Raw genomic sequence first — 12,766 nt, forward strand, 5'->3', positions numbered from 1 at the left:
GGGTCACCTGGGAGGTACAGAGCGAGTGGGAGTTTCCCAGGGCAAGACCTTACAGAGCAGGCCACAGCCTGGGTTATTTGAAGCTCCTGTGTCTGCGTGTGAGACGTCTGCAGGATGTCCTTTTCCTGGTTTTATCTGGTGACAGTGACGTGTGGCTGGGAATAGCAGGAAATGAGTGACCAGTGGGGTGGCAAAATTGGCAAGAGCTGAGGCAGTGAGTGTGGAGAGGCTGCCTCCTCAGACACGACATGGCTTGCTTGCGTGTGTGTGTGTGTGTGTGTGTGTCTGTGTGTGTGTATGTGTGTGGTCGCTGAGGCCCTGTGCATCCTGTCAACTGCTGATCTCCCCAGACAGGACCGCAGCCAGGTCTTAGGGTCTGGGGCCAAGTGTGTGGACACTTTTGGAACAGGCAAAAGACAGAGAAGAAGAGTGGGAAGAGGGGAAAGTGTGAGCAGAGATAGGACTAGCTATCCAGGAGACCATGATGAGCTGGCACCATGCTCCAGGCTGCCGTTTTCCATACTACAGGATTCCCCTACCTCTAGTTATGACTTTGAGAGGTGGCTGGGGGCGGGGCACGGATGAAGCTGGCTGAGATCTTTAAAGTGGCTGATGTTGGAGTGCTTATATCCTGAGTGAAGGACATCAAGGAGAGGTGGCAGGCCACATGGTTAGCTTCTCTTAGGAAGTCCCTTCTACTGCCCCAGGCCCTCTCAGCCAGTGTGTCACCAACTCTACTGTAGCATGGCTGTGCTGGAGGCTCATAGGGTAGGATGCTCTCTGGGCTCTGACCTTGGCTCCAGCTCTTCTTGCCTCTGTAGGAGGTGCCCCTCTCTTAGGGATCCACCCAGTTTGCTCCAGCTTGTGTTGCTTTATAAGGTGTCCCTGACTATTCTCTGTGCGATGGTGGCGTGGCCCCTCACTATGTGACCCTTTACTCTGGGTCACAGTCAGCATTACTGGAATTATGGTATCTCCCACATGGCCCAGTCCCCAAAGCCTCTCTGCACAGGGCAGACCCTGACATCTAGCAGAGGTAAAGCCTCAGGCCCTTTTTGCCAGGTAGTTTCCCCAGGTAAGTGTCTTGACCCCATGTCTCTTCACCCATGAATGAATGAATGAATGAATGAATGGGAGTGAGGAGCTAGAGGCCAGGAAGGAGAAAAGAACACACACAGCTCAGACTTGGAATAAGGGGCCAGGCCTGAGGCTCTCTCTAGCGGCTGCCTGCACAGCTGATGTAGGCCCCTCCCTGTGCCCAGGCGGACTGTTCAGGGCAGGCTCCGGAATGGGAGAGCCTGCACCTCATAGATGAGCGATGGCTGTTCTCTGGTCTGCCAGCTTTGTGAAAGACAAAAGCCAGGGGTCCATTTAAAAATCATTTTTTTTATTAACATCATCTTCCTGTTTAGCCAAGTGTCTGTCATGTATAAGGAATGTCGGTAAATATTCCATTTGAAGCTTCTTTGTACATATTTCCATCGATAAATAAACTCTGAATTCACATAAAAAAGTTAAACTTAAATAACTCATATTTCCTTCTCTTGTAACAGCCATATATTGGTAAAATATAAATATTCTTAGACTCAGGCTTTGTTCTAAGGAGAGAACAGTAATTCACCACATGGTACAACTGGTGACAATGAGACCGAGACGTTGTCAGCTGGTGTCCTGGCATGGACAAGTACTGAGGTGGGAAACAGAAAATTCACATTTGGTTTTGGGCTGAGGGCGGGGCAGGAGAGGTGTCGGGGTGGTCAGAGGACAGGACAGTTGCTTTCATTACAGCACTGATAAAAATAATCTGTTCTGCCACTGAATTTTTACCTGGAATATCTTCTTCTACATTCGCTGATTAAGTCCGTAATCATTTTACTTAAAACTCAGGCGTCGACTAACTGAATATGGCACATAATCCATTGGGGACATCAGTAGATTCAGAGGACAATCATGGATCTGGCAAAAACAAGAATGAATGGATGCAGGAGCAGAGAGCAATGATTCTGGGTTGGTGAGGTTAATCCACTCTGGTTACATATCCATCCAGGGCCTCGGTTCTGCAGATGCGTCCACTGAGTGACAGGATGGCCCCGGCAGCTTGCACGGAGCATCTGAGCCTGTGTGGCAGGTGAGGCGGGTGGCCCTTCAGAGCACACGGGGGATGACAGTGAAGGGTACAGCAGGGCTGCTGGCCTCCAGTTCCAAGGCTGTCAGGAAGCACTCGGTGGCTGCTGCGTCGTTACCCTGAGCTTGGAGGACCTCGCCCAGCCCGTTCCAGACCTCGTGGGCTGTGGAATTCACCTGCACTGCATCCCGGAGAATCTTCTCAGCTAGACTGTAGCGGCCCAGCTGGTGAAGGACCAGAGCCTGCGGAGACAGACAGTCAGACACTCAAGGAGGGCCAAGTACCTATGTGACCTGGGCTCGGAGTTAGGAATGTACCTCCTACTCTTGGCACACATGTTCTTGCCAACTCCTGAACTTAGGAGCAGCAGCTGAAGACACTGTTTGACCACATGAAACTACTGAAATCCATCTTTCAACTACAAGCAGGGCAGTTGTAGATTGATGTGTGGCTCACTGCGTTCAGGGGGCTGTAGAAGTAGTAGGTGAGGTGGTAACTCTGGGCTGCGGTAAGACCCTGCCTCAAAAACAAAGCAAGTGACACTGCCACCCAAATCAGAATAACAACTACACCACCCCCAAATCAGAAACCAAATGAAAGGCAGTTTTATATGACTTATCTGAAAATGTCTCAAGAATCAACAAACTGGAACGGTCCACAGTAACTCAGTATGGCTGACCTGTCGTGTCCTAGCCGGCACCAGCCTGTATGGGAGGGCATCTATCATCTGTGGCATCACTGGATATGACATTTAAAAAAATAATTCCTAGTCTCTTGCCTTAATCAAGTGCCTCGTGCTAATGTACGGTGCTCAGCCTTGCTCAGCTGCCCACAGAAGTCACCTTTCCACTTTAGTCAGGGTGTCCGTGTTGATCCCCAAATATCTGACCACAGACACGTTTCCCAGCTGTGCAGGTCAGTAAGTGCTTTTTCATCTAATGGCCACACTCTTATGTAACTCGCCTTTCCTTTGTGTGGTGACACTGAGGTCATGGCCAACCTCTACTCTTGAATGTCACACATCTATGACCGTCTTTCCAGAAAGTGTTACTCTGTCCTTTGAATGGAATTTCACTTTGTAGACCCACACTGACCTGCAATTTGTGACAATCCCCCTGCCTCTGCCTTCTAAAGTCAAGTGCAGCCACTCTTTACTGGACTGTTAGTTTTTTATAGCTCGAGCAGCTTCTAGTGAGATGAACTGACTGAGAGACTCTTACTATTGGTTCATAAACAGACATGGGGCACCGATCTGGGTGGAGAATGGAGGGTGGGGGAGTCTGGTGTCCCCATTCCTCACAGTTGCCTTCGGTTATTTGGAGAGTCTCTCTTTAGGATAAATGTCTCCAAAGTGGCAGTCATTGTTAGAGGCCCTGACTCTAACTTTTAGTGTGTTGCACACTTTCCTGTGAAGGTCAGCTTCTCTGGTCTGCTGCTGTGGAGGTTCCCCCCCCCCCCCCCCGTCCATGTTCTTTTTGTGCTAAGATGAGTTCTTGTGGTCCCCCCTCTGCCGAGATCTGCACTTCTGTGATAACCAAGGTTAGCCGACCCCCCTTTCCTCTGGACCTTTTAGAAGACTATCTTCTACCACCGTCATCTTTGAGTCCTCTCTGAATCAAGATCCCCTGCCCCACCCCCACATTTATTTATTATTTTTGTGTATACGTGTGTGTTCCTGTGTGAGTTTATGTGCACCATGTGTGTTCAGGAGCCCACAGACGTCAGGAGAAGGCATAGAATCCCCTGGAACTAAAATTGCAGTTGCTTGTGAGCTGCCATGTGGATGCTGGAGACTGAACTGGATCCTCTGCAAGAGCAGTAAGCGATCTTAACTGCAGCCGTGTTCTCAGTTGTCAGATGGGATTCACGAACGGCTCTAAATCTGGGATGGGTGGCTTACAAAGCACCCTAGCTTACAAAGTTAGCACCCTTACAGGACCGACAATCTTTCACTGTCTTGTGACTCGTCCTGCTTTAAGGAGCTTATTTTGCCTTAGCAGGCAGGCCTGGGTGTCTGCTGCTGTGCATGACACCAAATGGCTAATCGTGCTTGCCCTTCCCTCCATGGGGCACTGGCTCTGTCTTACAGCAGACAGTAACCAGAGCAGGGGCCATCTCTATGTTCCAGTGAGCCACCCAGGTACCCTCTGTTTCAGCATCACCCTGTTTTAGCTTCCACAACTATGAGTCATATTTTAACAGGCAGGATTAAAGTCTTTCCTCTCTACCATCTGCTTTGAAATATTTCCTGATCATCCTTCCTTGAACGATTATATGACAATCATTTGGTCAGTCCCTTAAGGAATCAAACTGTATATTGATGTACAAGTGCATGAAGAAGCTGACATCTTTATGGTGGATAATTTTCCTGCCCAAGATTTTGACATGGCCTGACATTGCTCAAATATGATCCCAACGGTTGTGGACTTGGTCTAATACTGCATGTATTATGTTAATTTGGCCCCCAAAATTGCAGGAGAATCCACACATCAAGGGCCCCTGCCCCAAGTTGGCTTTAATTTGTAAATAGAGTTGTTGGTGGCCAATGGCTGGGCAGGGGGACAGGTGGGACTCTAGGTTTTCTGGGCCAGGGACTAAGGAAGGAGCAGGAAGAGGGAGAGCTGCCATGCCAGGAAAGGAGCAGAGCCACACTTGAGGTGTGCTGGACAGAGAACACAGCCACTGTGTAGGTGCTGAAATACTCAGCCCAGGGGGGCTGCAGGAAACTCAGAAATACCAGAGGGGAGGTGTTAGTCATGTGGAGGTTTGGAAGTGGCCCAGCCATTGAGCTGTTTAAGGCATATTAAAATGTGTGTGTGTGTGTTTGTCTGTGTCTGTGTGTCAGTCTGTCAGTCAGTACTGTCTGTCTGTCAGCCTGTCTGTCTGTCTTTCATTTGGGAACCCAAAACACTGGGACAGGCAGTGAGGACACTGAAGTAGGAGCAGCTGTGGCCTGAGCCACATGCAGGTGACATCACCATAAGAACAGGGGCAGATGGTGATCACTCAGAGCAGTCAGGAAGTCAGCACCTGCAGCAGGTGCTATCTAGGGTTAACTCCAGCTGACCCTCGGGACACCTGCTCTGAGCCACCTGCTCCTGAGCCACCTGCTGGGAAGAGCTGGTTGGTGGTCAGTGGGATGGCAGCCAAGAAGCCTTGTGGAGGCCCTCCACTGGGGGTTCTAGAAGGGAGAACCCTAGTTCTGGGGGGACAGGGTTCAGAAAATCTTAGTGGATGAGGAGGAGGAGCAGGAGGCGATGATGATGGCAGACAGGCCGTCACAGAGAGCAGGGCTCAGTGTGTATGGCTGTCTCCTCAGCCTCTCCACCCCTCTTAGAGAGGAAGGGAACTGGGTAGGAACAGGGAGATGATCAGTCCTGGGGCTGGCCTTACTGAGGGAGTGAATATAACCACTGCAGTGCAGACAGCAGACGCCTGGCCATTGGCTTCACTCTGCTGAAGCAGGCCCAGTCCCTAGGCTAGGACGTCTGTTCTGATATGGCAGCTACTGAATATGGCTGGGGCCTACTACGGGCTCCAGGGAAGAGCAAGTCTACACTGCTGAAAGCCCTGGTGGGTGGGAGTAACTGACATCCACAGTTCTAGGCACTGGCTGGGGGTGGTGCGTGGGGTCTCTGTGGTCCCCTAGTGGTTAGGTTAAGGTCAAGACAGACTGCCACTCTCGGATGACCTCAGAGCTTGCCAAACAATGTGTTCTTTGAAATTAATTCCTAAAGCCAGTGTGAGCTTGTCATAGGATGGAAAGGTAGGTCTCGCTCTATCTCCCCAGTGAGTCGAGGCCAGCTGGGAAATCAGCCACACTAGAGGAACGACCACAGCATGCTCTTGCTAACCAGAAGGTTGGCCAGAAGTGGCTGGCAGTTGGCTATGTGACCCAGCCCTTCCATGCCCCAGAGGCCTTCTTTCAGCCCTGGCCTTGAAGAACAATTCTGTAACAGAGCACTGACATCCCTTCCAGGCCCACAGGCCCTGCCTCTTTTCCTCTCCAAAGACAGGAAGCTCCACTCCCGAGGTCTGCATTGAACTGTTCCCTCTGCCAGCTGGCTGTAGCCTTTTCATAGTCCTGCCAGGCTGGCTGTCACTGGACACATTGCTGAGTCCCTCTCACTTCCCCAGCCTCCATCAGCCTGGTGAACTCCAGTTCCATCAAAATCCCGGGCCTCCCGATTTCCCGAGGAGCCCAAGATCCACTGCTCCCCTCAAGTAGGTCAAGAGAACAAGCAAGAGAGAGGGAGGCTGACGACATACTCCATGACCCTAGACTCACAATTCCCTCCCCAGCATCAAAGTGGACACAGCCTATGGGGTGATGTCCTGTGACACACACGGGTAGGTGCAATTCAGGCCTGTCTTAAAGAGCAGCAACAATGTCTAGTGGCATTGAGCCCTTATTCAGTGCTAGGTGCTTGCGCTACCCCCATCATCTTCGACCACCACCAGGGTGGGTGCTACTACAGATCTGTGCCACAGGCCAAGCACCTATGGCCATCAGTGGAACTGAGACTGGAACTGTGACGCACGCACGCACGCACGCATGCGCGCAGAGTGCAGGGAAGAAGGAGCTCCTTGCTAGTCTTTTCACCAGACACAAATGCAGGCAGCTTCCCAAGCTTGTAATTATTCTAATCAGGTGTTTTATACAAATAAGATCTTGGTGATGCACCAAATTAGAAATAAAGGATTAAATTAAACCTGTTATTTCAAGTGAGATAAAATGGACTTGGCTAGTTTGAGGGCAATTAGCGTCTGCCTTTTTGTTGTGGTAATTGCTGCCCTAGACTCAACACCTTGCCACATGCCTAGGGAGTATACAGGAACCTCGGGAAGGCTGTGGGTTCACGAGTCAAGACCAAAGCTCCTCTGGGAGTCTTGGACATCTCCATGGTGCTCTGCCCAAGAGCAAGGGCAGTCATTTGCTGAGCTCCAGGCAGGCCACAGTCTGTGCTAGTCCCAGGGGTATTGGCATGGGGAGGTGATCTCCATGTAGTTGGGGCCAGGTGTCCCTTTTCTTCCCAGCGGTGTCTGGACAGTGAGTACTGAGCACTCTCCAGACGGTATGGATGACTCTTGCTCCCTGTCATTCCCCATGCCGTCTCCAGCTGCCACTCACTGGACTTTTAATAGCTTTGTTCCCACTTGTAGGTCAGAAATGCCATCATTGCAACCCTGCAGGGAGCAGGGTTAGGGCAAGTGGCTCAAGGCAGTGATGTTTGGTGTCCTCAAAAACCAGAGGCAGACAAACACCTGGGGCCAGCGGCTTGTATGAGTTTTCAGTGTACAAGGAGTCGATGGTAGAGTCAAGAGTTTGCTGAGCTGTCTGCGAGAGGTGTTCTAACTGCAGAGAATGCCCTCCAGCCCCATTTCCTCACTGAGCTTTGCTGTGACAGATGACAGGGCAGGGACTGGGTGAACCCCATCACCTCAGCAAGCCCTGAAAAATCTTGGATTCAGGAATATGACCTAAGCATTAAGCTAGTACAGTTCCAGACCAGTACCCTGCCCTGGCTTTGCATGTGCTATGATGGTCAACTGGAGTAGTGTGGGACTGTCTGCTCCAGAGAGAGGTGGGCTCAAAGACACAGGCTTGCTAGGACAGGCACAGGCCTGGCTCTGTACTCACGGCAACTTGGATGATGAGGGGCAGCATACACCACTGACCAGGAAGAAGACAATAAGCCAGGGATATTTTAACAAGTGTTTCCTTAAATCAGAGATTGACAGTGAACTAGTTCCACTCTCAGAAGCCCACAGGGAACAATGGCTTTGTCAGGATGGTTGGTAGTAGCCCTGGAACACAGAGCCTTGGGTGGCCCTGAACCTCTCCACAGCCACCTTCCTCCTCTGAAACATTAGAAGAGCTGTCTGTTCTGGGCATGAGCACTTTGTGATGTAGCTCAGGGGACTGTTATCAGTCCACCCTGCTTCCCACTGACCCCTGCAGAAGAACTGAAGCAGTGCCTGTAGGTGGTGGTGGTGGTGGTGGTGGTGTGTGTGTGTGTGGGGGGGGGTGGGCTGTCCTTGGTTTCACTATCTGGATCCCAGCATCTATGGCTGAGGCCTGTTTTTCCACCAGGCTGTCTTCTGTTTCCTTTGTTTGCTCAGAGCAGAGGTCAGGCAAGTGTATGTGTCCAGGATAACTATGTCAATCTGGCTCTGTGCCAGGCATCCTCAGTCCAGCCACCTGCCTTCACTCTTCTGTCCACACCCACCAGAGCAGGCCGCAGGAGGGGCTTACACACTGCCACTTGGCTCCCTGGAGAAGGAACCCGGAAGGTCAGGTAACCCTATCTTCTTTCAGAACAGAGTAGGGCTGGCTTTGCAGCCCGAGTCTATTTACTCTGTTTTTTAACCCAGCTCATGCCAAGGCCTTCCTGACAACCTGGTGCCCACTGCGGATGTAGGGCAGCAGATACCCCACTGTGTTTGCATGCAGCTCTCTCCCTAGCACATGGCTTCTGCTACCACCCCTGGGTGGCCTCCAGGCACTCCAGTGAGGACAGAGCATTTATGACGCTGCTCTGCCTCCAGAACAGCAAGGGCAGCTCGAGTTCTGCTCTGGGGACCAGGGCTGAAGGGCAGCAGCAGGGAGGCTGCAGGGACAAAGGATAGCAGGGAAATGCCATCTGCCAGCTGCCAGAGCTCTGTCACACTGCAGAGAGGGACTTCTGCCAAAGGTCATCAGCGGGTTGAGGAGAGAGCTCTAGAGCCACTGACTGAGGCCAAGCTTGGTGCTATGTGGCCTTTCTCCAGGGCTGGGGAGAAAGGTAACTTTCTCTAATCCCCGTGGCCTCTGCCCTTCACACTACACTACAACCCCCAGCCCCATTTGAATGTCAGGACCCAAACAAGGGCTGCCTCCTCCTCCTCTCCTCTAAGTTAACTACTACTGCTACTACCACCACCAATCTTGTAGGCAGCACCGAGTCAGAACTGGGATATGGTATGCTAGGCAGAAAGGAGGAGGAGGTGTTGGCTTGGGGCAGGGGGTAGGGTGCACTTAGCATATGCCTCTGAAGGGTGCTGCAAACACCAGGAGAAAAGGGCCTGGTGCCCCTCATGTGAGACCCTTGCTGCCCCACATAGATGGCAGGCCTCTTTTCACAAGTGACACCTGAGGACAGGAGGCTGCTTTCCCATGGGGCTCCTTTTCCGTGTCAAATGCATTATTTGAAGAAATGTGTCTTCGGGTGCCTAGGCCTTCTAGCAACAAACTAACTCAGCAGCAAACCAACCTCTGATTCTTGTGTGCTTGAGAGCCAATCAACTACAGAACAGCAGTACTCAGTTGACAGGGCTTCTGGTCCCGGGCCTCTCCTCAGCAGGGGGCCTCCTCTTGCATCTTCCTGTGACCAGGATCTTGCTATTCCCCCAGTATCCCTGGCACTAATGGACCTCTAATGAGCCAGTCTCTCTAATCCCCGAGCTCTGATGCTTTCCTGAAGTCACATGGGTCGGTCCCCTTCTGCCTGGCAGCCTTTAAAGACCTGAAGGAACTTCTGTAATAGCGCCCACCCTCCCTCCTCCTTCCCTCCCTCCCTCCTTCCCTCCCTCCCTTCCTCTCCCCTCCCTTCCCTCCCTTTGGGCTTTACAGGGATGGTAAATTCAAATCTCTCTCCATATGACTGCATTCTGCATCATGTAGGTCCTCAATGGAAGAGGCCTCACTGTGAGTTCAGAAAAAGTTATCATTAAGTCTTGGGAAAACATGAAGATGGCTTTTCTTCATAGGTATTCTTTTTGAATATTTTTTAAATTCACATGGCTGGCAGAATCTTTTAACACGACTTCATTTCAGGATGGTTTGAAATATCCTAGAGGAGTGGTTCTGCAATTAGAGATGCTAGAGGGATGGGCTGTTAGGCAGTTGACACTGGCAGAAGTCTGGCTGTAAGCCCGAGGGCCCATTCAGCCAGGCCTTCAATTTCCTCTGCCCTAATTTCTTTGAAAGGGGGTACTCAGCATTAGTGCCAATATACCTATAGGCTGTGGTGGCCTTTTAGAGAACTGGGGATCAATGGGTTAGTTTTGGGGAGGGACCAGAGCCAACTGGCTAGCCACTTCCAGGGCCTGAGATGTCCCAAAGACCACCCCCTCCCACAGAAGGAATTCAGGATGCAGTTGGGGCAGAGGACAGTAGGTAACAGGAGTGTCCCAATGGCCAGCACCCTTATTTTATGGGTGGGGTGGGGATAGTGGAGGCTAATTGCTAGAAAGCAAGCACAGGCACTCTTCAGGATCTGTGGGGAGGTTAGCTCCCCAATAACCAATCTGTTAAAGGCCGGATATAGATGCTATGTTTTATATTACTAACTATGCAGTTCTGTATACTTCTTTAAATCAGAAGAGAAAGGGATTTATTCAATGTGGCTTCATTGGGAAGGGGAACAAAGAGATCAATAACTCCTCACCCAGCCCTGGCCCATCTTCAGGGTTCTGAAGGAAGTCCACGTCTATACCACATACTTATACACCAAGTGCCAGGGCAATGGTGTTGATGGCTGCCATGATGAAATACTTACAATGACAAGAAAGTCAGTATGAATCTTGAGCAGACATATTTTTTCCCTAAACAGCCCCTATGCTGGGACTGCATAAGTGAGCCACAGAGCAGCATCTGTATCCCCAGGACAGGCTTTGCTAATTCTGCTACAACAGAACAGCTTCTCGCTCTCTCCTCCATCCATGAATGCGCGGAAGAGCAGGGGGTATCTCAGCACCACTGTGCCTGTACCGCGTGGCCTGCTAGAGACTCGGGTAAACTGTCTCAGGGCCATACTTCCTATCCCCTGAAGGGCCCAGGCCTAGGCCTGGAGACTAGACCTGCTTTGAGTCTTGTCCTGCTCTGGTGTCTTGAGCAGAGCAGGGCTGTCTCTTAAGTGTACAGAACCAATGTCTGCCTGAAGGAAGGAAGCTACAGGAAGCATCCCAGATGACAAGACATAACTCGCTTACCTACCTGCTAAGTGCATGGGGAGGGGGAAGCTTAGGGTCCACTTAACTGGAGGGGAGGAGCTGTGACCCTGAGGTGGCTGTGAGACAGACAGAAGACATGTATCTAATTCCTCCTGGTGGACACACCAGGTGCCTGGCTCTTGAGAAGATGAGCTCATCTGATAACAGTCACATGCCCAATCAGAAGGCAGTGAGGCAGAGGAGCAGGGGCTTACTGTTACCAACAATGTCAGGACCAGGCACTCTGCCTGGGCACAGTGCCCTGGCCCCAGACAACTTCGCTTGCCCTTGGGATTAATGTGCAATGATTTTTCTAATCAGGAAAGAGGAGATGTAGCTTTTATACTAGAAAGACACTGTGTCTCAGCTCTTCTCTGAGGTCACACTGTCTTAGAAAATCATATCTAGGCAATCTGGGTGCTGCCCCCTGGCCCTGAGACAGGGAATACCAGTGGCCCTGGTGTCTGAGCACCTGGTGCTTGGTGTTACTGCAAGCAAGGGCCCTGGAAGTCAGGCAGGGGGCTGTGGGGAATCCCAGCACCAGAGGAGTTCCCTCTGGCAGCAGCCTGAGGCATGATGCTCACAAATTAAGCCACCAGTCAGCACAGAAGCACAGTCACAGCCCCCGCAGCTCTGCCTGGTGTGCTGACCCACTTGAGGAAGTGTCAGGCCAGCCAATCCTAAGTAGCATCAAAGGACATCCAGTTAGCAGAGAGCCAGGGCCACTGATGGGGGTGGAAGACAGTGACAAGGAAGCCCTGGGCCTCCCCAAGATGTGGGGATGGTATGCACCTGTCTCACTCTGAAGCTGGATGTAGTCCAGTCCCTGCCAATAGTCCAAACTGAACCTCTTTAGCTTCCCCGCCCCCAACTGCCACATTAAGCTGGTACTTTGCTGCAGTGGGATGAGATCATAGGCTGAGCCTGACTTGCTCTTAGGAGAGAAGTGCTTCGGTCCTGATGCTGTGGCGACTGCCATTCCCTAGGCAGTGTGTCCTATTCTGTGGGTGCTACCTGACTGCCCTTACTGGTACTTTTCCACTGGCAATGGGCAGGAGACTCCTGTTGACTTATTTATACATCTCCCTGGTTGACTTATTTATTTATTTTTATCTACCTTCAACAACAAGTTGGGCAGAAAACAATGAGGCAGAACAGCCTTGAAGTCAAGCGCTTCCCCATGGCCCAACTGATCCACACAATGGAAAGTCTGGTGCTAATTATCTCCCAGGGGCCCTACCTGTCTCAGAAGAGACTACTGTCCCTGCCTGTTTGGAAAGGTGGTATGCCATTCCAGGCAGGGTGCAGGAGCACAGCTGTCTGAGACCACTGTTTCCACATCAGAGGCCCAGCTTCCCTAGAGGGGACATGGATATAGGTGGGACATTTTCAGGGCCCTTGTTGGGAAGGGCAGAGGGCTTCCAACTATGGGCCTGTCATGGTCACAACAATTTCTATGTAACCAGTCAACAAAAGGGCTACTATTCTGAGGCTTTCCTAGAGTCCCAGGGCCTGAGAGGGGGACACTTAGAGATCCTGACCCTGCTATTGTGGCCCAAGCCTGGATCCCTTCCCCATGGCCTGGTGGGCCCCACTTGGTACAATCCTTGTCTCATCTCCATGACCAAATTCTAGACAAGAAGAAATAGAGAAGGCTCGAGGTAAGCA

At 51.4% G+C, this 12,766-nt stretch overlaps 1 protein-coding gene across 6 annotated transcripts in view; it reads right to left on the reverse strand.

The window, feature by feature from the left end:
• Positions 1 to 1,366: 1,366 nt before the first annotated feature.
• Positions 1,367 to 12,766, reverse strand: part of Ttc7b (tetratricopeptide repeat domain 7B) — a 215,107-nt gene continuing 203,707 nt past the window's right edge. For all 6 annotated transcript variants that reach the window (XM_021179207.2, XM_029484578.2, XM_029484576.2 and 3 more), the window contains one exon: positions 1,367 to 2,367. In XM_021179207.2, coding sequence (XP_021034866.1) covers positions 2,146 to 2,367 — 222 coding nt within the window. In that variant the 3' untranslated portion in view covers positions 1,367 to 2,145. The remainder of the gene's footprint in view (positions 2,368 to 12,766) is intronic.

The sequence above is a fragment of the Mus caroli genome, unplaced genomic scaffold (genome assembly GCF_978045245.1).
Source record: "Mus caroli unplaced genomic scaffold, Mus_caroli_1 scaffold_14, whole genome shotgun sequence".
Taxonomy (NCBI): domain Eukaryota; kingdom Metazoa; phylum Chordata; class Mammalia; order Rodentia; family Muridae; genus Mus; species Mus caroli.